The sequence below is a fragment of the Anguilla rostrata genome, chromosome 6 (assembly GCF_018555375.3).
Source record: "Anguilla rostrata isolate EN2019 chromosome 6, ASM1855537v3, whole genome shotgun sequence".
NCBI lineage: Eukaryota > Metazoa > Chordata > Actinopteri > Anguilliformes > Anguillidae > Anguilla > Anguilla rostrata.
This window is the reverse complement of record NC_057938.1, coordinates 12,846,984-12,872,777: the sequence shown is the minus strand read 5'-3', so window position 1 is coordinate 12,872,777 and position 25,794 is coordinate 12,846,984. Positions and strand designations below refer to the sequence as shown.

At 41.2% G+C, this 25,794-nt stretch overlaps 1 protein-coding gene across 4 annotated transcripts; it reads right to left on the bottom strand.

Moving 5' to 3' along the window:
• Positions 1 to 24,243, bottom strand: LOC135256552 (auxilin-like). Of its 4 annotated transcripts, XM_064338431.1 has the most exons (19): positions 23,679 to 24,243; positions 19,605 to 19,740; positions 16,405 to 16,540; positions 13,595 to 13,644; positions 13,283 to 13,431; positions 12,022 to 12,144; positions 11,616 to 11,752; positions 11,233 to 11,427; positions 10,549 to 10,666; positions 10,210 to 10,289; positions 9,344 to 9,537; positions 8,526 to 8,909; positions 8,351 to 8,413; positions 7,672 to 7,767; positions 7,089 to 7,208; positions 6,383 to 6,661; positions 5,958 to 6,106; positions 4,598 to 4,774; positions 1 to 3,956 (listed from the first exon to the last, which is right to left on the bottom strand). In XM_064338431.1, exons 2-19 carry the CDS (start codon positions 19,615 to 19,617, stop codon positions 3,855 to 3,857), a joined length of 2,565 nt encoding a protein of 854 aa, XP_064194501.1. In that variant the 5' UTR covers positions 19,618 to 19,740; positions 23,679 to 24,243; the 3' UTR covers positions 1 to 3,854. The 4 variants fall into 4 exon arrangements, with proteins under 4 accessions (XP_064194501.1, XP_064194500.1, XP_064194502.1 ...); XM_064338430.1 differs by lacking the exon at positions 23,679 to 24,243 and having other exon boundaries at positions 19,605 to 19,953; XM_064338432.1 differs by lacking the exons at positions 16,405 to 16,540; positions 19,605 to 19,740; positions 23,679 to 24,243 and adding an exon at positions 15,339 to 15,467.
• Between the last annotated feature and the right edge of the window lie 1,551 nt (positions 24,244 to 25,794).

Sequence of the window (25,794 nt, the reverse complement as noted above, 5' to 3'; positions counted from 1 at the left end):
ACCGGTTGAGTGGTCTTTATTGATAAAGTAAACAGTAATGGCAGCAACAGAATGACAGAGATACATATTGTATACCAGAATTCAGAGAAATGACACCAAACTCATTGGACGGAAGTTTATCATGCAGCAAGACAACGACTCAAAACATACAGCAAACTTAATCAAGGAGCTTATCAGGAAGAAAAGGTGGAAGCTTTTGACGTGACACAGGTTTGAAACCCCTGCAAACACCTAGCAACTGAAAGAGACAGGGGTAAAAGCTTGGCAGAGCATCTCAAAGGATTGCATCATGAACCAGAATCAGAATGTCATGAAATAAATGTAGACATTCTGAATTTTGCCTCATAGTCATTGTTTGATTTGAAATACAAATATTATGAGCACGGAGGAAAACATGCCAATTTGCCACAACTGTCCTAATATATCAAATGCATATACATGTTATTATTTTTGTGTATATGCACCTGTGTAAAACTGATTATTTTATATATTATTTAAATTTGCCTTCACTGGAACTAAGGGGCAATGCCCAAACCAGGAAACACATCCCCGGACTAAGGGGTATCCACATATTTTTGGTCACATACACACACACACACTGATATATATATATATATATATATATATATATATATATATATATATATAGTTTTATACAGGTGCATATACACAAAAATGACAACATGTATATGCATTTGATGTACCTGCTTTGATGTATTCTGCCTTAATGCTAATAAAGCTTTGTACAAACATTCTTCTCAAATAATAAGAGGAAATGGAACACAGGCAGAAGAAAAAGCCCAGACATGAGTCATGGATGTTTACTGTTTTTCTCTCTTTGTCTCTCTTTTCCACACCTTAGCATGTCACACACTATATGCACTGTACAGACTGGACTGGGGTAAGGAGTCAACGAGCCACACACAAACATAATTCACATTTCAGTAATATAGCAGGCAAGCAAATTACATACAGTAAGTGGATCAAAAACTTTCCACCTTCTTACAAACATTTCAATGCCACACGCCACTGTGTTGAGGTTAATCTGAACATTGCCTCAAAATCCAAGTTTTAAAATGGAATATTTGGATTGGAGGGGATGGGGGATGTTCTTCATAGTTGCAAATGTATTGGTCACTAGAAACAATAGTGTGAATGATCTGCATAAATTCAAGTTTCAAATCACATAAAGATGCATTGGATTAATTTACGTCATTTTTATTTTAAGGAAAAGTTTCTTAAGTGCCTTCCTTTTTTGTGCTCTCACCAGATATGTTTTCGTTGTTTTAAGAAGACATATCTTTTAATGAGAAAAAGGCACATTATGTAATTTAAACACCCATGCTAGACAAATTTAAAATAAATTCAAAGAAAATGAATCTTGAAATATTCTACTCTAGTCTTGAGATGAGAAATACTTGTCAGAGTAAGCTGATGTGTGTAGCGTAAAAGCACACTGTACACTGTATTGTACACTGTATGCAAAGCAGAATAAGATTACTGATGCACCACAATACTGAACTGTGTCCTATTTTCCATGGACTTTTGTCCATGAACTATTTCACCGATAATAAGCAAATGGATAAAAATTAATTGAATGCAGTCACAGGTTATAATATAATATGTAAAGTCAGTGCTCCCAAGCACAAATCCATAATACCAACACAAACATATCAAGGGGTGCCTGCATTACAAACAGTAAATATGGAGTGATTACCCAATATACTCGTCCTCCTGATGTCGTGGTTTGATGTATCTAAGAGCTGAACATGTCAAATACTTTTACATTTTAATATCCATGGAAAATGTTAACTTGCAATTAGCCAATTCAGCTGAAAATGGATTGACCACACTGTTATTTATGACTTAAGTATAAAACATACATATCTATCATTTCTTATTTATCAATATCTATTCAGTCCTAGAATGGTACTTGTATAGTTTCATTTTATGTAAAAAATAAACATTTCTGTCATGGAAAGCCCTTTGAGGCTACATTATAATCACAGTTCTTACATTGTGACTGATGCATTGCCCAGGCAGCAAAGAAAGAGAGGGACACCACTATATGGTCGGTGACAGTAGCCAATCAAATCTTCATAAGGTACATGACATGAGCTCAGCACTCTCAAGTGTTAGATATCAGCAGTAATGTACTCTATTCAGGTTAGTTGGTAAGTACCAATTTTGAATTTACCTAAAAAAATGTTTTAAAAATGTTTACATTTCATGCGACAGCAAACTATGTTATTTGTTCAAATCAATACATATATCACAAACGACAAAATTGCAAACCCCAAAGATTTGGAGCAGCAACAAACAGAAGCACCAACTCTGAATCCCCAAAGAACATTTTCATGGTTCTGATCCAATTGTTCAAAACATTCAGAAAGACTCTTACCACATTGTTCAACTGTTCTGACAGTTTCGGATTAGGATTTTTAGTAAAGAAGTAAATGATGATTCCACTTCTGACATCATTGAGCCAATCATTTTTAAAAGCCTTCTCAGCTGGCAACTCCCCACTGGTGTGGTTCTTTCATTAATGGTCAATGGGCTAAGAACAGTTATGGAACTTCTCCATTCTCACATGCACTCCATATTCTCACATTCTGATGAGAAATTAACAATGATGTCAGAGAAGAGGTGTAAATTATACAACTGAAAACTTAAGACATTTCAGAAGTGAATATTCAGTCAGCATTTTTCAGGTAGATAATATGCAAAATTTGTACTTTCACTGGCCTGATATAGACAGCATAATGCAATAAAACCAATGGTGGGTTTCATTTATCAATTAATTATTTTTGGAATCAGTTTCTGTAAGGACTGATAAAAAAGACTTTTTTGCCACTTGTGTAAACAGTTTCATTCATTCATACTACAGTGCATGTACAGCATCAATATGTCTACAATAAGAATAGCTGAGTATTCTTTTATGGAACATATAAACTTGGAAAGCGCTTGCAGTCAAGCTCACGTCCTGCCTCCTGTGCTCTCGAGAGACTGTGCTTTTTCAGTGAGCATGCGACAAAAAACTATACTAAAACAGGAAGGATAATCCTATCAGGGAGAGAGAAGAGAGGCTATCCTTTAAATGAATAAAAGAAAAGTATCTGAGCTTCATTGCCTTATATGAGAGGACCAGCTATGGTTCATGTGTTGATTGTTGGGTCATGCTATCACATGATCATGTGATCACTTGTCCGTAAACCATACGGAAAGCTATATTATTTTGAAATGCTTACTTATACAAAAATGCTGGTAGGGCAAACTGATGAGAATGTTTTTTTTTTTTTTTAAGCCTTGCCAAACCTTTCTCTAAGAACTCAGATTCTTGTAGACCTAGATGAAGATTAATTTTACAATATCTATCGTATCACTTGATACTTCCCTACCAACCTCAAACCTCAAAGGCAAAAAACCAACGATATTTGTCAACATTTTTACCTGGAAGCACAGCTGTTCTATACAAATCTAAAACATTGGGTCAATTCAATCAAAACCATAGGAACATTCACCACAAGACCAATGTCTGAAAAAACACCCTGATTCACTTTATGTCCTTTCAGATCCCAAGAGAGCATTCAACACAGACTCTCCGAGTCAGGCCACAAGCCTCAGTTCAGCAGCTGAGTCTTAGGTTTACACATCTACATAGTTAAATCAGCACATTTCTATGGTATTTCTATGGTAACTATGGAAAGGGAAAGTGCTTTTCACAGCAACTGTTCTTTTTTTGTAAAGGAGAGGGAGTCACAGCACAGATGGGAGGTTTGTACACACAGGGATGGGGACGGGGGGACTGCGGGTTACGGAGAGAGACCCCCTGTTGGTAGGAACTTCCCCAAATTTCAGTACAATGGCTTTTGTCCTTGACTGTCAAACTCTGACCAGGCGTCATTTAGTTCCATGAAAATCATCTTGGCATACTGTTCATAGGGTTGTCCTGTGGCCTAGAACCAAGAAAAGAGAAAATACCTTATTACATATGCAGCTACCTTTATGAAAGAAAATATAGTTTATATTTTCAGCTCAATAATTATTATCACTCATGGGCTTAGCCATAAATCACAACATAAAAACTACAAAATATAGACACAGAACCTAAAAACATATAAAATATTAAAACATTAAAGTACATTTGCAACATTATCAATTCATATGTATATTATCAATTTATACTGTAAATTTACCAAGGAAAGTCATATTAACTACTACATGCTCAAGGGATACAACAATCAGAAATTAATCCAACAACCCTCTAGTTAAAACCCCCGTTGCCTAGCAACTTTTTTCAGTGAAGTTCCTTGCTTGTTCCGTTTTTTTTTTCTGAAATATTCCTCAGCAAAAAATTTTTTTTTTGCAAAAAAATGGTCTGCTTATAAAATAATTCATTTATCATTCATGTTTCTAGGCCCTGCATTTCTTTATCCTCATATGTCAGAGATCATGAATTTCAGTTGAATGTTTGCAGAAAACCAACACACTTCGAAAATGACCATAGGGAAAATGTCTAATTGGACAATCCAAGCACACAGCAAATGCCAAGTAAATGTAGTTTAGAAGACTGCTTTATAAAGTCCCTGAGACTCACCTTGTCTGGGTGAACCACCAGCACAGCCTTGCGATAGACCTTCTTGACCTGCTCCGGAGTGACCAGGTCAGCCATTCCCACAGGCTTCCACCGGGTCTCCCCCTCCCACAGCACCGTGTGCATGGTGGACAGCAGGGCGCGGATGTTCCTCTCTTTCCCCTCGATCCAGTCCAGGATCTGCAGGAACAGGCATCTTAACGTCTAAGGGCCACATTTGCAGGCGTTTTATAGATGCTAACAAGACGAATAGCATTTTCCCATATTTACTAAGGTGCCACACGGGGGTTTGCGCTGGTAAAATAAGAGAAATGCAGCATCCCTCAAATTTGAGTTTTTGGGTTAATGCATATGTAGAGCTTTTTGATGTTAGACTGCATAAATATTGGAGGTGAAAATGGAAATCTACATATGATCTGCTACAGCTGATTTATCATGGCTGGTGGCCGCTGTGGCAAAGGTAATTGCATCTCTTTTTATTAACATTGAAAAGCAGGTGTTAACTTCTTTTCAGCACAAGATCAACATGGCCATTCATAAGAGAAGACATCGTCAACTTGTTAGAGTAGAGGAGATTTGTCATGTATGTAACAGTTTCGGATATTGCTAATTTATTCCAAAAATATTTAGCCTAGAACTCTGAAATTTTAGCTTGGACAGCTTTGACATGTCAGTAGTCTAGTCATTAGCCGTTTCAATTGCATTTATAACTTAAATCGAGTCGGTATCAGAGGTTTGGAACAGTAAATGAAAATGCCCAATAATTTGCATGCTTAGGTATGTTTCTGCACATACTAAATTTAATCATGGAAACACAACGGCACCATTATCAAGTTTTTTTTATTCATGAGACGTGTTAACATTTAAAGGTGACAGCGCCTATCCATTGCACTCATGGATCCTGACACCTGTCCAAAACCTGACCAGAGATGGACTGATACAACAATGCGCAAGACGCATCTTAAATACTGGCAGTGCATTTAAATGAACTAGCAGCGGCTGTGATCTTTACATAACCAGTCTTAGTAAATACCCCACTAAACTGAAAACAAAATGTTGCGGCACAGAGGGTAATTTTTAGCATGCTTAGCAAATATAGCCCTGAATGCACTATCCTCCTTCTCTGTAACCTACTATTCAGCTCAATTGCCTGTCTGTAGGGAGTAATTTTACAGGTTTTTCCTCATTGGCCCAAGAGGGCTTTTTTTCTGCTTCCCTCTGGAAAATTTCCAGAGTGAAATGTGTAAAAACTGTAAATGGTGAGAAAGTAGATCAACTGACTCAGGCTGAGTAGACAATGTGGAGTGTGGCGTCAAATACACAAGCCCCCCCACTACCTCCCCATTAACCCCCTATGACTCACCTTTATCTTCTCAGGGTCCATCTCCTTTGCCATCTCCTCCTTCCTCATCTCTGCTATTGTCCGCGGTCCCTTCTTCTCTTTGCCACCAGAGAAGCCTTGTCCAGACAGCAGGTCATCAAAGCTGGCCTCTGCCACCTTAGGTTTGGTCCCTACAGGAGAACCCGAAGAACCACATTATGTACATTATAACAGCTCACCAGAGAAGTCAGAAGAAAAGGTTCCATAACTGTTGGCAGTTATTTCTTGAAGTATTTCACAATGTGTTTGGAAGAGATAAAAGTAGTATAAGGCATTAGTTAGAGACGATTGTAGAAGGTGTATATAGCAGACACAGTAGAAGGTGGATGTTTGCCGGTGATGGAGGTGTTTGTAGGTGATGTTTGTATGAGATGAGATGGTGTTTGCTGCAAGTTTTTCAGACTTACCCCCACCAGGTTTAGTGCTGGCGTTGGCAGCCCCCCCCATGGTGGAGAAGCCGATGTTGTAGTTGGGGCGATGTTGTGGGGAGGAGGGTGGGGGGCCCCCTTTACCCTGCTGCTGCTGGGGCTGCCACTGCACCCCCCCACCCTGCTGCCAGGAGGGGAAGCCCCCGCCTGTCTGCCATGCCCCTCCCCCCATATGCTGGGGGGACCTCTGTGGAGAGGGAGGGATGGCGCCCCCAGAACCCGTGGGGGTGGTTGGCTTGCTGGAGAACCCCGAGCCTCCTACGAAAGAAAAATACACAGAAGCAAATCAAAAATTAAAAGAAAGAAGTAGTTTTAGCCTGAGTAGAATCACAAACAAAACTTAGGACACCCCTAGGACAGCCAGGGTAGGCTTTGCGGCTTGATGTAAACTATTATGGACAATAAAATACTGAAAACTAACTGCATTGTATAATTTAGCACTCAACTACGCAAATTTTTTCCAGTAGTAAAAATAGGTTTGTGTGTCTGTATAGTATACTGTGATGTTCCATGTCAACAGGACATTTTTCAGTTCCATGTGGACTTGTGAACTTGACCCTCTTTTAATGTTTAACAAATTCCTGGAAAGTCAGTGAAGATACTCCATCTTGTGATATGCTCTTCCACACCATGGCCCTGTAATTCACTTTGGACAACAACAATGAAATGAATGAATGAGGCAGACCTCCCAAATTCCCGAGGTCCGCAAAGGGGTCCAGGGTGCTCGGTTTGGCCTGGTGCGTGGGAGTGTTATGGGCCGATCCCGTGGGGCTGGTGGCGGCCGATCTACTCCCTCCCCATCCACCTGTACACACACACACACACACATCTCATTATGTTGCTGCCTTTAAAACCAAAAGGGATACAGATGGCACTCATTCATTACAGTAAAACCAACTAAAATTAAAGGAAAAATTTAACAGGCCCAAAACAAATTGGTTTTGTTTTTTTATAATACAAAAGTATTGTTCCTTACGAATACTGGCATTAATGTCAACAGTCAGAGACTGACGCAAGATACCTAAAATGAGTGTAGCAATCACATGCTCACTGATATGAACCAATCCCTGTTTTGCTGTGAGGAGAAACTTGATTCATTTGAACATGTCAATTATTGATAGCTCACTGTAGCTCCACCCATTATGGGGTTAATGAGACCTCACTCTTCCAACATTAGACATACAGTAGGTCCCCCCTAACAGAGGGACATTGAGATGGCAGTTGGTGGTCTCTAAGAGACAGGAGAGGGTGGTGTTGTGGGGGGTTACCTGCAGCTGGCGGATTATTGGATTCCCACCCTCCCATCAGGTTCTGCTGCTGAATGTTGACGGTGGGGGTGGCGGAGGGCACCGGAGAAGCCCCACCTGTCGGAAAATCCAAGTCAGATACAGGCCTCACTGGAAAACCTTATAGGTACATTATTTGTAATATGGTGGGGGGGGGGGGGGGTATGTACAGATTTAAAATAATCCCATGGACTATATGTCATGTAAATGTCTAATGCCTGACCAACAAAAAAAGTTCATTCAGCGTAACTAGACCATAATGTTGTAGTGGTAGATGGGGAAATTTTTTTGTATTATCAAACATGAGGCCACTGACAATTGACTACATACTACTACATACACCAAAACCCAGGTAGGCATTCCCAGACTCTACATCGGAACATACCCATTTGCCAGTCATCAGCAGAGCATGCACACACTTTACCCATAGCACACACCAATAGTGAGCTTACTTGTCCTTAGCCACACCTCCACACTAACAGGGTGTTAGTGAGGGGCATAGCCTTACCCACAGTCCCCGCTAATTGGATGATAGCAAGAGAGGGGCGGCCAAGAAATTACATGCCTTACCCATGTGCACAAAGTCAGGGACTAAGACCGCACTGCATGCTGGAGCGGGTCTGTCAGCCCAATGTTACCGGGTCATGCCCTCGCCACATACCTGGCCCCAAGAACGAGCCTGCTGACTCCTGCTGTTTGGGACCAGAGCCAAAGGGATCAAAATCTGTTGATGAATGAATTAGCCAGTATCACCTCACAGCTTGTTCGCATTGTTCAGTATTCATAAGGAAGTGTATTCCCCAACTAAACGGGCTGGAAATATGCAGGAAACTCACCATCTGCAGGGAGAGTGGAGACACAGGGAGAGTGGGGTGGGGCAAATTTTTGGGGGGTAGACTGAGCAGAAGCAGGGCTGCTGCCAGGGTGGGGGGTGGAGCCAAACAGGTCTCCCAGCAGGTCGGTGTTGAAGGGGGGGGGCTGGGGCGCGGAGGAGGTCTGGCGACCAGCCTCCCCATCCAAGCCCAGGAGGTCCACTTCTTCAGCTGGGGGTGGTTCCACAGTGGGTGGGGCCTCTGACTTCTTGTCATCAGGGGGCGTGGCCTGGGGCCCACCAGGCTTCTCAGCACTGCTGCCACCCTGCTGCCCGTCATCCAAAGACTCGCCCTCATGGGGGCCTGGGGTTGGCTGTTGTTCTGGCCCACCAGGGGTCCTGCCAGAATCTGAGGAACAAGACAGGCCAGGTGACCTCAACTTTAAAAACAAGCTGGCGACCCACAGAGAGGAATTTGTGACAGATTTGGCCAGTCTGCTATGCTTGTTGCTGTTTTTTGTGTGTTAAATCGGACCATTATTGCTAGGTAAACCCAGATTAATTTTTTCTGACAGTTATCCTACATATCTTATCCACCTACGAACATCTCCATCACTACAAAATATATTTTGGGAATTTTTAATACCTAGCAGTTCCTATAAAACACAGTAAAATACTGTATACTCGTGTACCTGCCTACTCCAAACCGATCTCAACATTTGGATGCCTAATCGGGATGAGGAACAATGAATAAATGGATCATCTTTAGACTCTTCAACCCAACAGCTTCTTATAGTTTTGAAGTGTGCCTGAGGCATCATCACCAGCCCCCCTCTTCCTCACCGGCAATGGCAAGTGCACTCTGGTGTTCTTCGTGGCAGGAAAAGAGGATGCTGGGATTGATGTCCTTGCTGGGGAACTGCTCCCAGGGTGGGGTTAAGTCCTTCTGTCTGTCTGCTGCCTCCACCTCAATGTCCAGCTGCACATGGAATAGCTGAGGGTATTTCTCTGGGGAGTCACAGGCATCCAACTCCGGCCTACACATACAAACACACACACAGATGCACACATATACACAATCACTATTCAACTGATAAGAACGGGCAATTGTCGAATGAATAGACGAATGAATTAATTTACATCACAGGGACAAACATTATTCTCCTATTTTGATTTCAACTAGCAAACTCCTAACCCAGCACACTGGATAAGAACAATGTCATTCACTTTATAACACAGCCAATCAGAGGAAGCAAAGTGCTGTATTTCAAAAATCAATTATCTAGAAATATTATTTTACTACCCTTTTTCCCCAATTTGAGTTTACGCACTGTCGCCTGTGCAAGGAGCACTGCAGCCAAAGCACATTCACTCCAGTGATGTACTGCACTGCAAGCCAGTGACTATTTTACACCCTACTATTACTACATACACGACAGAAGGAATCTGGAACTGATTGTAGCAGATGTACAGCATATCCTATACTATTAACAACTGGTAGCTTTTGTGAGCCTGGCATGAAGCTGGAAGTTTAGCAGTAACTCGAGGAGCTTGGGACAAATTAAGCCTACCTGAAGGCATAGTTGAAGTTGAGGCTCAAGCCAGTCACAAAAGCACCTAGCCAACATTCATAGTGCGTTCCTTTACAGGCTGAGCCTGTCAGAGCCCTAAACTTGACTTTTAATGAACAAAAGAAAGGAGGGACTTACTTCACGAACTTTAAGACTGTGGTCCCGGGAGAAATGAACCCAGTGTGAAACTGAATCTGGAATATTTGCATGTTGGAGGTCTGCAATCAGAAAAAAAAAACTTCTGCATTATATAATGTTGTGCATTACATCACTTTCAGTATTCAGTCCATAAATTATGTAGTCCAGCAGCCTGTGACATAATCACAACACTGACGCATCTTTGAAATTTGTTGAATGCATCTCAGTGTCATGGCCTAGCAAGTTGTTATGCATGACAGTGTATGCCAGATAAAATATGAATAATCAAACTCATTCTCTGGAGACAGCATTGGTTAGAGGGTTATTTTGTTCCCCTACCTTTGCCTGCAGCCGGCCTCCGATGGTTGACCTCATGTGGTAGACAGAGACCACCACATCCCCGTGAGCGCTCACACCCAGAGGGAACACTACCTTCCCCTCCTGGACCCGATGCTCCCTAGAGGAAGAGACATGAGAGCCCGCCCCAAAACAAACTATTTACTGCATCAGTGAGTCACCATCAACTGCGGTATTACTGAGTGTCTCAAGGAACTGGATCAAAGGTTTGTAAGCAAAGACTTGTGTGCTGAAAGCAGGTGGTAAACTTACTTCTGGAGGCTCTTGGCAGTATGTTGGTGAATACCTTGAAATTTCATTGGCTTTTATTTTTTATTTCAATATTTTCCTACAGTATGTGCTCTTAACATGCCCCAACTATAATCCTAATGACAAAAAAATTGACAAAAATCAATCAAACAAAAATAATTTTTTGTAATACTGGATAATATTTAAATACTTTCCAAAAAAAGTTCAAAATCAGTTTTCTCTTGAAACCTTAGGCACTTGCGGTCTACTCTCTGTGCAGGTTGGCTGACAGCAAATTGACCATGCATATAAATGGTTTGGGCTTTATTGATTTTATTCCTCCTTGGTTTCCCTATAACATTCTGGTGATGAGGGAACTGAATGGAGGCTTATTGGGACAGTTTGCCTGTGGCGGTCTGTTCCTGCAGCGTAAGCTACCTCATCCTCTCATACTCCTGCGCTGTAGAGAAGATCTTCGTCTCTCCAATGAGGACATCGCAGAAGGGTCGACAGCCAGTGCGCTGCTTGTTGAAGATGGGCACAGGGCTCACAGTGACCGCCTTGATGACCAGGGGCTTGGTGTGGGGCAGGGTGGGCTTCTCTGACACCATGCTGCACATGTAGCCAACGTACCTGAGTGCGGGAAATAGCATTCTCAAACACAGCCTCCAGGCCTGGAAGTACACTGACATTCATACTGCCAACATTATATCGCTCTTCAGCTGGTTTTGAATCTTTATTTCCAAATATAATTGCACAATACTTCAGGACCAAGACGGTGTCTCAGTGGAAGGCTGGTCGCAGGGCACTAGCTGGTCTACCTCCTGTGTGAGGGCCACAAGCCTAACCCGGGCCTCTTGGCGCTGAGCAGTTGGATGGCTGGGACTGGATTACAGAACAGGTGACAGAAGCAGAACATGGCACAAACCAGGACACCTGCAGGGGCTCTGCCATCTTGCTGCAAAAACAAAACCAAGGAGAGAATGAAAGAGAAAGTGAGAAAGACAAAATGAGAGACAGAGAGAGAGACAGGATGTAAGACAAAGTGAGATACAGAGAGAGAGAGACAGAGTCAAAATACTGTATTGGCAATGATACAATATATGTAATTATATTATATATAATGCTTATTTCTTCTGTAATGTGTGGCCCCCAGTTGTAACCTTTGCCCAGACTGTCCATCAACTTTGACACCACAGGCACACCTGAGTTATATAGAACTCTTACCATGCAAGTGATCACACAGACATTCTTGGGGTTCTGTTGGAGCCAGTTGTGCATGTTCTTGCAGACAGCAAACAGGTTGTGGAGGCTGGGGGCTTGTCGGGCTGGCCAGTTGCACTCTGACACCTGGGGGGTGGGGTCATGGGTGTGAATGACAATCAAAACGTGATCAGAAAATCATTGTGCATAAACTATACGGGAACCATACCCAAACTGCTGTGTTACTAATAGGTCCATGAGGAGTCATGTCTCTGCATGGATTCACTGGATCATCTAATAATAAGGTAGAGTATACAATAAGTCTGAGCAAGAGGTGGTACCCCCATCTGAAATAATGCAGTTTAATCTGAACATCATAAAATTAAACTGAAAAGTTAGTTGAATCTCCTGGAAGTTTACTATGAGGCAAATCACTTAAAGATGTAAGACTTCAAAAGCAAAGATATTCAATATCTAACTCTAATGCATCTGTGGGGCTGGAAACGGTTGTGGGGCAGTGCTTCTGTCTTGCTCTTACTTTCTCCTAATAACTGAATGACCAGTGTGACCACAACATTACCAGAGTGTGACCACTACAGCCAGCCTCTATGACAGCTACAAAAGCAACTTTATCCTGAAGTACTCCAAAGGCGTAATGGCTGATTTACTGAAAATACTGGAGGACAAAACTTCTCCATTGAAACATGTATTTATCATCACACGTAATGTGTAAGACAGAGTAGAACACAGCACAAACAATATGGTAAAGATTAGAAGAACAGAAATCAGAAGTGTAATTCAAAAGGCAGTGGCAGACTGGAACAGCAAAGAGGGGAAACCCAGCCTCAACAATATGCTCCCTCCTAGAGCCTAAGACTCAAGCGTGGCACTAAACATGGTTAATAAATCAATATTTATATCATAGGACTCAAATAATTATCATTTGCAGTAATGATAAGTGCTGATATTTCCTTGGCCAGGTATTCAAAAGATTTGGTTCAGGGGTACCTGGGGTTAGCAGCAAAAACATTTTTACGGTGTTTTTTTTACAGTTTGCAGATTACATAAACGGAATCTGCAAACATAGACTTAACAAAAGGCTGGTTGCTCCTATCCTTTTTACCCATGAAAACAATGAATTTAAAATTATATCCACAGATTAGACCGTGGTACACTGTTTGACTCAGTGGGGTGCCAACCGTTATTGTGGGAGATGTTTTTTGTGCTTGTACTCGCTCCTGTGAAACATTTGCAGATTTTTTGAGAGACCCCGAGCAGGTCTCACCCTGTTGGAGAATTTGGCGCCGCGATAGTTCCTCTGGGACAAATTGAAGACGGTGTAGTGGTCCATGTGGCGGGAGTCCAGAAAGGAGCGCACGTCCTCCACGTGATTCCTGTAGCCCAGTTCAATGGCCTCGGCGGGGTATGACATCACTGACAAGGGGAAGAGAACAGGGGGCTGATGGAAGGTGGAGTTTGCCAAACATAGTTCAAAATGAGTTTGCCAAACAAATTTCAAAAACCTCAGGCTCTGGACTACAAATCCCAAAAACAATGCCCTGCCTTTCACTTGTCTTTATCCATAATTTTTACTTACCTATAATTCGTGAGGTGATGTAGGAAATGTCCAGCTCTCCTTTTGTGTAACTGTAACATAAAAGCAGTCCATATTAGCCAATAAATGTGAACATGTTAAGGTTGGGCTACTGTTGTGGATTTATTGAATGTGTGACATTTAGATAATAATAAATCATCTATCCGTCTCTTTACAATGCAGTACCCACAAGTAGATGGTAGCCTCTCACTTCCTCATTTTTGGTGGTATTTTCATCTATGAAATCTGTTAAATTCAGCACATAAAAAGTCATTCCATCCATCCATCCCTTATTTATACCCGCTTATTCCTGGGCAGGGTCACAGAAGGTGATGGAGCCTATCCCAGCATGCATTGGGCAAGAGGCAGGAATACACCCTGGCCAATTTAAAAAAAGTAAGTGTGCATTTTTTTGAGAAATATGTCATGTTTAAGTTTGTCTCCTGCAGAGGTTGTGTTAACTCCTTCTCACTTAGAAAATCAACAAAACATGCAATGTTACCAGGGATGCCCAAACGTTTGCAAACCATAGTAATTTTGGAGGGCACCGTGTGTAATTGTTTGTGTGTAGTTGTTATGTGCCACCACTGCTTTGGCAACAAATGTAATGTTGTGCCAACAAAGCACCTTGAAAGTAAAATTGAAATACAGCAGGCCGATGGTCCCAACCAGCTACAACACAATAGAAAATATTACTATGGTTGGCAGCTGACAACAGGAAATACTGGAAATATAGCTCTGTTTGAGAAATACTGACCACCATTTCCAAACTTCCCTGAAAGGAGACTGGTATTGCATCAGGGGTTCTTACTAATTCCAGTTCCCTTCTGTCAGTGACTAAATTCAGCATATTTTCCTTATTCATTTACCAAGGGCATGCCTACAGAAGCTCTTTGCTAGTAAAGCTCATCTGTCCAGCAACACACACGCATCCACAAACATGTATTCACACACACACACACACACACATGCACACACACACGCTTGTTTGCATGGACACACATTCTCATGGACACACGCATCCACACAGTCTATCTTGCATCTGCCTGCCAGGTGACAGCAGACAAGTGAAGCAGTGGGTTGCAAATTAACATCAATAATTCATGTCTTATCAAACTCATATACACCACAGTGGTACAGCACTGTGTCTCCCTCCTGTTTATAATCTGTCTGCCTGCCCACCTCCTGTCAATCTATCTACCTATTTTCTCACAAGGCATAATCTTCTGCCGTAAAGCCAGTCTTACACTCTTCCCTGTGTATGCTAATAAATACTGTTTCCTCTCTTCAGCTCACCTTCAGGCAGAACAGAATTTGGTGCCATCTCCTATTACCTTTCATTGTTTCCCACAGATGGCTTTAAACAATGTGTCTGCCTGTCCCCCTTCTTACTCCTCCTGTTTGTTCTATTATGGTTCTACCTTGCCACCACACCATCCTTTTTCTGTTATTCACACCTTGTTTTAATGCCTCTAATTTCCTTCAATTGGCTGTCTGTCGAAAAACAGTTTTTCTGCAATAAATCATAAGTTATTACTTACGTCCCCCTGATGGATACTGCCCATCAGTTTATCCACTTCCATGCCTTATAGAATTGTAGTCATTACAGTCCTTGCTTTTCATTTTCATTTCATTCCTTTCTGTAATACATGTTATGTGCTACTGATCTACTAGTTGGAATGGTTTTTCGGTTCAAGATAGTTTGATATTATATTTTCTGTGTTGTAATTGTTACGGTATGAATTACCCTTTGTGTCCTGGAGGAAATGCTTGAGTAGGCCTGAGCTACGATGCATGCATTCCAGCAAACAGGCCTGTGTGTTTCAGGAAGCCTGTGATTCACAGGGTGTTTTCACACCTCAGTGGGGGACCCTCATATGACTGTAGCTGGCTGCTGGTTTCAGTGCTAGATTTTGTGCTTCTGCAGAGCAGTGGCGAGGGGCAGTTGCCTAAACAAAATAAAACTAGTCACAGCTCAGAGCAGAAACGGTTCACAGCAAACTGCCACACAGTCGTCCTCTCCGAGATTGACCAATACACCTACAGTCGCTGGTCTGCAATTCGGGTCTGCATATCTTACATTTTTTGCCACAAAGAAGTTACACCACACCGGCATGGCACCACACTGCATTACATCTGATAAGCTCAACATGTAAGGCCTTATAAGGCCTCTGTTTGCTCAGCCTTATGGGTAATGAAATGAGCCCTTTGTATGGAGTCGGGTAGGTATTCAGCAATGTCACCGGAGAGATGGGCGGCATGAATAATTGAGGGGTGTGGCGACAGCGGGTTTCTCCTCCGCGTGTCTCCATGTGGTGACACGCTGAAGCTGTCCTTCTCTGGCCCTGTGGAACATGCTGAGCCCCCAGGCCCCCACTCAATTTCTCCCATCCAGAATGCTGTGATGGAGACAGGACCTCTTTGAGTGGCCTAAGCAGATGCCTGTTAGCATTTTTGTTGGTATTTAAATAATTTTTGCTTTTGAGTTTGTACTACTAGTTGTATTATTCCCCTCAATATGTAAGTCCTCGATATATAAGGCCTTCTAAGGCCTCTGGTTGTTGTTTCTTGGTAGCCCTCCTCACACCTTCAAGTTTTGGAAACACATGTAATTGTTGTCACAGAGTAAAATCTTTGTGACTGTTTAAACTTTTTTTCATGTATTTTTTATCATTTGCATGGAATTCACATTACTTTGTAACACTATTCAAACTCTCACCACACTCCCCATTCTTCCTCAGGACAGGCTGAAGACGGCTCTGTACATTACCATACACAATGCAACGACAGACATAAAGCTGAAGAGGACTCACGTTGCGACTTGGTTCATGACTTTAGTGGAGGTGTCCTTCAGTGTGTCTTTGAGATTGTCTTTGAAGCTGGTGAACAGCTTTCCAGCTCCACCCTTCACCATATCCAGGAGACCCCCGCCGTAGTTGGCATCCATATCTAGAGATGAAGTGGGTGGTCAGATTTTATATTTCTTATTAAAACACACAGACACACACACACACACACACACACACAATTATGGAACACATATTGGTTCAACACTCCTAAATGCTTCATAAAGTGAGAAGTTGGGTTGTCAGTCCTGCAAGTGAGTGCAAAATAAGTGACAACTGAGCCCATGTAGCTGAAAAACCCAAAGCTGGCAGTGGAGGCCAGACACAGGCTGCTAATGACTCATGTTGCTGCAGTACAGCATGCACAGATGGGTTAGTGTGCGTAAGTGTAGCTCGCCAGTCCCCACTCATTTCTACAGAGAGACTGCTTTCATTCCCATAGGGGCAGAGCCCAGCTACTGGACCTGGTCCAGTGGCTCCAGAGTTTTTGGGAAGAGTGTGGCGTGCCTAGAACACTGACTCACCACTCTCACGCTCAGCTCAACTCATTTCACTCCACCTTGAGACAAAAGAACTTCTCTCCCCAAAATCTGCACCTTGCCAGTCCATTGGCTTGACTGCCCCTCATCAGCCTGTATCTCTCTCTTCCTCACACCACCTCTCTGCTCTTAACATACAAACTGCCTCAACTGTCAATAACTTCACATTAACTATGGGGTTGAAAATACAACTGGCATTTTTCTGCCCAAAATGATATTAATGAAAATAAGTGCTACAATAGATTGACTCATTCCCAACCAGATATAGCCATATATGTCACAACATGTTTCTTGGCTTCTTTGTCAGAGTGATAGGTTAAATTATTTGAGGTCCAGGTAGAGAGGCCCAAGTAGTCTCTTAAAATTGTTGTCAGCTCTATACTGCAATTAATCAGGAAAAAAACAAGATACCAGCACCCTTCAGTAAACCTGACAGAGTAGTAAACCTGTGATAGTACAAAAATAAGTCTGTTGAATGCCTGCGTTTTGATGACATTATGACAGGGTGTCCCTCATTTCCGTAACAGAAAATAACTTTAAGTTCACCATCAAATGGCGGGGCGGATAAGAGGAGGCCGGAGCCCAAGGTTTGTTCCTGTTTAGAAGCATCTGACTATGATCTGAAAGGGGAAGATCACAGCTCTCTGCTGACTAACATTGCCATTAAGAGACGCCCACTGCTCAGGAACACAGGAAATCAAAGCTTGCATGGTGGTCTTTTTGGCTGAGATGACACTGAGGGAGAGCAGTATGCATGGGGGAGAGCTGTACACTGAGGGAGAGCAGTATGCACAGGGGGAGAGAAGTATGGACAGGGAGAGATCAGTATGCTCAGACAGCAGTATGAGACCCCTGAGCAGAGAGCTTCAAAGCCTCCAGCATGTGCACCTGGTGTGTCCTCATTTCTCTGTCCCGTTGTCTGAGAGCCCTTTTCATCCTCATGGCAGACACACATTACAGTGTTTACACTGTGGCAGCACTCCACATCAGAGCAGCTCAGCTGGCATTTCACATCATCCGAGCAGTACATGGTTTGGCTTTGTGGGCTCGTATCATTATATTCCTTGACCCTAAAGCAATAATGACAGTATATTTCATCCGAGCACTGCATGGGTGGGCTACTGGGCTTTATGGATAAAACTGTCATATAATTGTAGACCCCAAGCAGACTAATGATAATACATAAGATATTTTTATCTTTTAAGCTTGTCATGTGTGATGACAGAAAGAGATGACAGACATAAAATATAACATTATATTACAAGCATTTATAGAAAGACCTCTTCCGTGTGTTGTATCACAATATACGAGATATTTAACAATATACCCTCAAAACCTTATCTTAAGTAATATCAACTAGTGTAGTGGACATGGACAATATATTTCCCATCCATGTCTCTGGCTGACATCTGGAAATCATCTAAGTGCATTTTCACGACCCCTGATTGACTACACTGCCCTACATTAATTTAGCAGATGCTTTTATCCTGAGAAACGTTCGTAGTGAAGTACATAAGTAAATTCAATAGGATTACAAGAGCAGCAGTAATCAGCCAAGTAGTACATAAAAAGACAATCATACTGTTAGCACAAGCAACTGTCCTCACAACCATACTGTATGAATTTTGATTGCGATTGCAGACGAAGACAGGGGAACCTTCAATTTTTGGGTGTACCAATCAAAAACTGGGAGTGCCTAGAACACCCCGGACAGCGCACCGCTGCCAGTGGTTAGTACATTAAACAAAGTACAAAGTAAGATTTTGAGAATTCAGAGCTGCTGGGACACTCGCCCTGTTATGATGCTACCGGAATGCGTATATGAGGCCCACAGTTTTAAATCCAGAGCCACACAGGGCAGCACATCCTGGGAGGCATGGATTTCAGTCAATGGGATGTCCATTCCGCACTGTGTACCCACAGTTTACCTTTTTGACATAGCACAGAAATTCAGGTTTGTTCTGAACACAATACCTCTCCACTACAACACTGAATGGTACTGCTTTATTGAATAGTATCCTTATAAACCATGAATTATGCAGTCCTAGGGTACTGGTATGTTGAAGCATCTTATAGGTGGCACCATTAGTAAATGACTTCATTCTGTCCATTATGAAATACAAAATTGAGTTCACTTGTGCTCCAAGATACTTTTGTGCACAGATAAGGCATATGATGTTTTGGGGTTTTTTTTGCGATCTGGCACCATATGTATTTAATAACCAGAGTAACTGAAACACCTTTAAGCCAATATGCTTCAGCAATCTGTGTGCATAATATGGCAACGACATGCCATATACCCCATTGATTTACTAATATCATAGATCATAAAATGATATCAAGACATCTGAATGAATCACTACATATACTTATAAGCACGGTGCTTTCACGAGAATAATTTTAAACACGGTCCAGACAAAAAGGTAAGCCAAGTAGGCCTGCGCAACGTAGCTAATCAGCGTGATTGTTTCCAAAGCAAAAATAAACGCATTGATGTGTTATATTAAACCGTTAGCCTATTCAGCAGTAATCCAATAGCAGTCGTGTATTCAATACACAGGTCAGAAGTCTACATGCGTACATGGACCACACTGTAATCGTGGTTCTCTTGTCATAGCCCGGCTTTACCTGAGCTGTCCATGGTTCTGTAGTCCTCCGGTCTCCCCGGGCCTGCCTCCGTCGCTAGGTCTGCCGCTGTTGCGCTGGCTCCGTGCGTGTTGCCGCCTCTCCCCCCGTTATTGAAGTCACCGCTACTGTCGACCAGCTGCAAGGATTCATATCCATCGTAAGCGGTCTTTTTCTTGCATCCACCAAGCAGGCTCATGAGCACACCGCAGATATTTATGAATTACATGTACAAAAATATATCCTTGAGGCAATGGTATGGCGATAAAGTTCCGCTCGGGTTTTTTCCTCCGATATTGCGTCCGTTCTGGCTACGCTGAGCAGCTCGGCTTCCGTCTGCCCGCGCACGGCTGTCCTCACAGCCGCATTTAACTACAGAAGGCGAGCCAGTATCCCTGCAGAATTAATGGGTCCTTTCCCAGCTCGCCGCTGGCTACAGACAAATCCAAGCAACTGCTTATGCACAGCACACAGTGGCTTTGGGGGATTCAGTTCATTCATGCTTATTTGCGATATATTTTATTTTTCATTTTATAAATGAACAATGAGCGCAGTTGTTATGCCGTTATGTACTTTCGCTCGTTTGTACGATCTATCTTTTGAACTAAATACAATAACAACTATTATTTCAAAGACAGGGTTAAAGAAACAAAACCAACAGTTTATTGGAATAGGCAACTTAGTAAATGACATTCCGCATTAGCTGTTCAGTAGAATTACATCTGACAGGGCGAGTCAGACCTCCTGCTACATGATTTTAAACGCAGTTAGGGTAGCCTACCTCACAGATAAAGCACACAAGAGGACAGGCCTAGGATTCCGACTAGGCATTCCATTGAGGAGAAAAATGGGAGCAGATCAATCCATTCATGAATTCATGTATATGCTCGCTTTGTGCCCATGCCTGTATCTCAGAATTTAAATTACAGTCCCTGTACTTTCTGAAAAGAGAAAGCACCCAGGTCTGGTAATCAGCCCTATGAATAAAGAATATTTACGGCATAAGACTCACTCCATCTGCACCCCATCTTCTTCTATGATTTAATTTCCTGCCAACAGAGCATCTGCTAATGAACAAATTAGTTGGGCAAATTCCTTCCAAACACTATAGCCAGCCCCAATTAGTTATTTGCTTCTTTTGAATGGAGAAGGAAATTGGATATAAAATCAAAATTAACAAGGAATGCCAAAAATCTGTTTTGTATGGTCTGTCTTACCCACCGAACAATTAGAGTGACCATGTGTCAACGCGAAATATTTCACCTGTATCTGCAAAATACCATTTGAGTGATGATGTCTTTAGGATACAACTCCTCTTCTTATTATTTATGTGAATTCAGTTGTCTTTCAAATTGGAGAATACTGTCTAATGCTGGCAAATATAGTTTTACCTGTATTTCAGAAGTCATAATCATTATATTTAAAACAAAAGTGAATGTTTGGAGTCTTATTTTAGTCTCATCTGAACTGTAGCCTTAATTTCTATTAATCCATTCTCTACAATGGTGGTAAGGAGAGGTGTTACACAAGAGTGACATCATTATTTTGGGTGCGGCTCAGCACATTGCATTTATCGTGGGCTAAAGTATACAAGTGACACATTAAACACATGCTCTCTCCTTTTGTGCTAATTGAGGTTATGGTTCTTTTATGGTCTTGGTTGGTTATATTGTTTATGGTTTTATGTTTCTCATCTCAGGGCTTGTTATGGATCCAATCTGTATGTATTTAGAATGTGTACTTTGATTCTCGGTTAGCATAGCTAACTAGCACTAGGACTTTAGTAATGGTATATCTTAACTCATTGGCAAAGATACTACTGACTCTATTGCATTTAAGCCAAGAGAACTACTGTTTCTCCTATACTGCAAGTCAGTCTGGATAAGTACTGTAATCTGTACAAGTTCGATCTGTACATGTGATGTAATTAGACAGACAAATTAATTTAAGGTGAGAAACACATATTGACACTTTTTTAACGGAAGTCCTTTTTAAAGTACAACAAACGATTCTCTTTAGCCTGTAGCAAAACATCCAGTCCTGCTATTTTTTCATTTATTGTTGTTATTTTGTTTTGGGCAAGACTTGCTCATTGCTCAAATTTGAGTTCAGCTGTTGCAGAAATATCAAGAGTAATATCTAAGAAATTGGAAAAAATATTCTAAAATTTAACTGTGAAGTTTAGATTGAGGATATACTCCGGATGCCAATTAAGCAAAGTAGTTAGTTCTACTAGTGGAAAGGACATGGCACATTCACTGAAACCAATAACATACAGTACATTCCAGTAATGGAGGAACTGCCATTCTTTGAAATTATAAAACGTGTTCGGTAGTATGTGTTTAAAGACAACAGAAACAGATTGCTGAGGGTTTGACCAGGGTTTGACACACTAAAATGCTAAATTTGCAGTGTACAGTTGGACGACCAAGATTTCCATTTAGGAGAACAACGTGAGGATAGTGGAGAACTGTTCAAGCAAATGTGAAATAACATTCTATCCGCAGTGGTACAAGAGTTATGCTATTCTTTAAATGCCCTTTCAAACAGCCATAAGTATGTTCTTGAAAATCTGAGGATGCAAATGGATTAATCACTCACCAGAATGCTCAATAAAGCTTTAACTAGAGGTCTCAGTTAGAGAAGGGTCATTTAAACATGCTGATCTGGGTGTAACAGTAGCACTCATGCTGTACTTTGAAGCTGTTGTAAACTCTTATTCACTGTAACGGCAAACCTACAGAGCCAAGGCTCAAGTTTTTTCTTTTAACATTTTCGGTATGCATGTCAACCTACGGATCTTATTAACTAATCAAATGATTTTTTTTTTTTTACAACCAGCGGTGGCTGATTTCCATCGTTAGGCCAACAAAAATACAAGAACATATAGGCTAAATCAGTTTGAAGATATAAATGAATCTAAGGATGTCGAGTTTTTGTTTTGAAAACCTGTGAGAACAAATAGGCTATTTATCCAACTGATGCACGTGTATCAATCGTCACATGGCATCGATTAAAAGAACCAATATTTTTCCAAAACAAAATGTTTATTGGGCTGATACACACAATATCAAAACGGCGGATCTGATCATTAGAAAGAACGAATTATTTGCCGAGTAGGCCTACTCATCCACTTTATGTAATATGGCATAAGGCTGGAAGACGTAATGGCCTTTCCTCGTGTTAAACGACAGTTCAAACACTGCTTGGCCGGTAGCCTGTGTAGGCAAATCTTAAAACATCAGTGTCCGTCACAGCGCAACAGACAGCTCTATTGCCGTTGAAACAGCAACGCTAGCCAGTGCTGGTGTTTGGCACCGCTGTTATAACCCAGCAGATCATTTGTCATATTTATTGCTTTCTTTAAAATATTTAGTTACACGGATCGTTATATTGTCAAAATTTGCTACTGCTGTCACATTATGCATAGCCTATGTATGCATTTAAGTAAATCTCATAGAAATTCATCACATAGTCCTGTCAAGTAAGCTAGGGCATGTCGTTCGTTTATATTCCAACGCTAATTTTTACGCGGAATAAGCCTAGTGTTTTCAGAGTTATAAAATATTATCTTTCATCGACTCGTAGGTAGCCTAAAACAGGAAACTGTCCAGAATACCAGATTACGCAGATGAACGGAAACCCAAAGCATTAACGCATACACATAGAAGCACAAAACAGGCCTGTTTGTCATCAAGTACCAGCATCCCGGTCGTAGGTAAATAGCCTATGACAAATCATTCGCCGAGGCTACAGATCGGCTACACCGTGATTCCCCCTAATCAAATCAAGCCGTGGGTCGCAGAGCGAGAACACCCAGGACGCCTCCAGCAACGTAAACCCTCGTGAGGGTGGTCGGTATGTTAATTTTTTGCTTTTTATTTTAGTTTCTTCCGTAGCCTATGTGCATAGCAAATGATGACGAACAAACGTTGTAGGCTACGTTATGTAATAGGTCGTCGAGATGCGCTTAGTAATCATCCTGAGCGTACAAAAGTGCGATGTTGAATTTCACCAATAGCTTTCGCATTCACTCAAATGAAACGTTTCCTATAAGGGATTTCCTTCTATACATACCTCTTTGGACGCTTTCTTTCATTATCCTTGAGCCCGAGGTCTTCAGTTGCGTGACAGCAGCGAGTCCCACTGATTTCTGAAACAGTGATCTTTGATTTGCCGTTTGCAGCTAGTCAAAGGTCAAATAGGTAGTCCCCCGTCTTCCATCGGTCCCGTGAGCAAGGACATAAAACGTGAACCGTCGTGTACGGCACTGCTGAATGACGGACTCCTGTATAGCGTCACACTATAAAATAAATAAATAAATAAAATCACGACTGGCAAAAATATTATGAAAAAAGCGGACTGAAATTTTAAACTGGGTCCCAAGGCTACATCATGTTCAGCAAAGAAAATGTTTCTATTTTATTTTAATTTTTTTAATGGCAGGGGGGAGCTTCTTCTGGTCGCGGTTGACTTTAGCAACATCTCAGAGGGTGGGACAGATGATGCTTCTGCGATCCTCGAAATGCAGACTTCACCATCTGCATCCCATTCGATTGTCATGCTAGTGCATGCTTCTGACAACACCATGTGCGACCGACATAACTGGGGAAATGACGTCATACCTGTCCACCTGGGGATTGCACGTAATTAGTTATATGTTTTCAAGCGTTTATTATACGTTGTATTCTATACAGTAACCGCCAAATTTATCACAATTAAGAGTAACCTAGGCTATGTATTGGACTGTTAAAACTTGTTATTTAAAATGTAATATCTGTGATCCTGTGTGAAACTGTGTAATATATTTTGTTGAGTACCATTCCACAATGAGAATATTTATGATTATTTTTGTTCAGTTTAGTTTCCATGTCTGATAAACTGAATGAACTAATAAAACTTTTTACTTTTTTTTTTTTAACTCAATGTCATTTGTCTTTATTTCCTTTATGGAAATAGAAGCTTTGAGTTTTGACTAGAACTGGGTGTTCAGGCTATATGATTCCAAAATGGATCTTGTTGGCCATGCACAAAATATGATGTTGGACCTCTTAGGTTAAACAGTTGTCTTGCATTTTGAATGCCCAGTGATTGTAGTTGTCCATTGCAAGTTGCAACATCCACCAGTTCAATAAAGAGTAAAGAATAAAAGCAAAAGCATGGCCAATCAACTGAGCAGGCAAATTGCAAATTATGAAAGTGCAATAGTCCTGAATACTGCAATGCATGACTTGAGATGAAATATGATCTCACTGTAGCTCGTTAAAATGCACGAATGGACACCATTCCTTATTTTTTTATATTTTACATTGTTTATTTATATTAATTTTTAATTTTAATTAAACTTTATTTTAACTGGGAAGTCATTTTGGTACCAAGATCTTATTTTCTAGGCAACCATGTAATACATACAGCAGTAAAGCAATTATTAGAAAATAAGTAATCACAGCAAGGAACATCAGAATACACATAAAAAAGTAAACATAATTGAATTGTATAATTAAAGGAAATATGGTCAATCCTCTAGGCCCAGGTCTTTTATCAAGAACCTAAAAGAGCATGTAGGTGACTTGGAGTTCATTGCATTTCTGCAGCAGAAGAAACGGTTTGCAGCACAGTGAAATCAGTTTTGCCTAGGTCAGAAGAGATTTAAGGAATGTATTGGACTAGCCTTGTCTGAGTGTGAATATGGTATTTAGTTAGTACAAATGTTAATGTGGTATTTAGTTAGTACAAATGAGGAGGGATGAGAAATAGACAGGTAGCTTTTGAAAAAGGGCTTTATTAATTAATAGAAGCCAATGCTGAATTCTCCCAGCAGTCAGCGATGACCATCCCACCCTTAATAAAATAGTATAGGTCACAGTGATGTGTCTAAGATCTATTAACATAGCCAAGTATTTATACATTTTAATTCAGTAGGTTTGGTTGTCATTAAAAAAGCAAGGAGGGTACGCCACTATGGTGTCAGGGAATTCAGGCAATATCTCAAGAATCCTCAAGGTGGCATCAAACAACCCATGACTCCCGCTACAGAGTACTTCCACAGTACCTACATTATTCATAGTTTAAGTGATAGCCTGTACTGTCTCATTAATAATACTAAATATTTCTAGATAATTAGAATTATTTCTATCATCACAATTTCCAGTGTTATTACCCTGAGCACTCAATTTCACAGAACAAACCAATT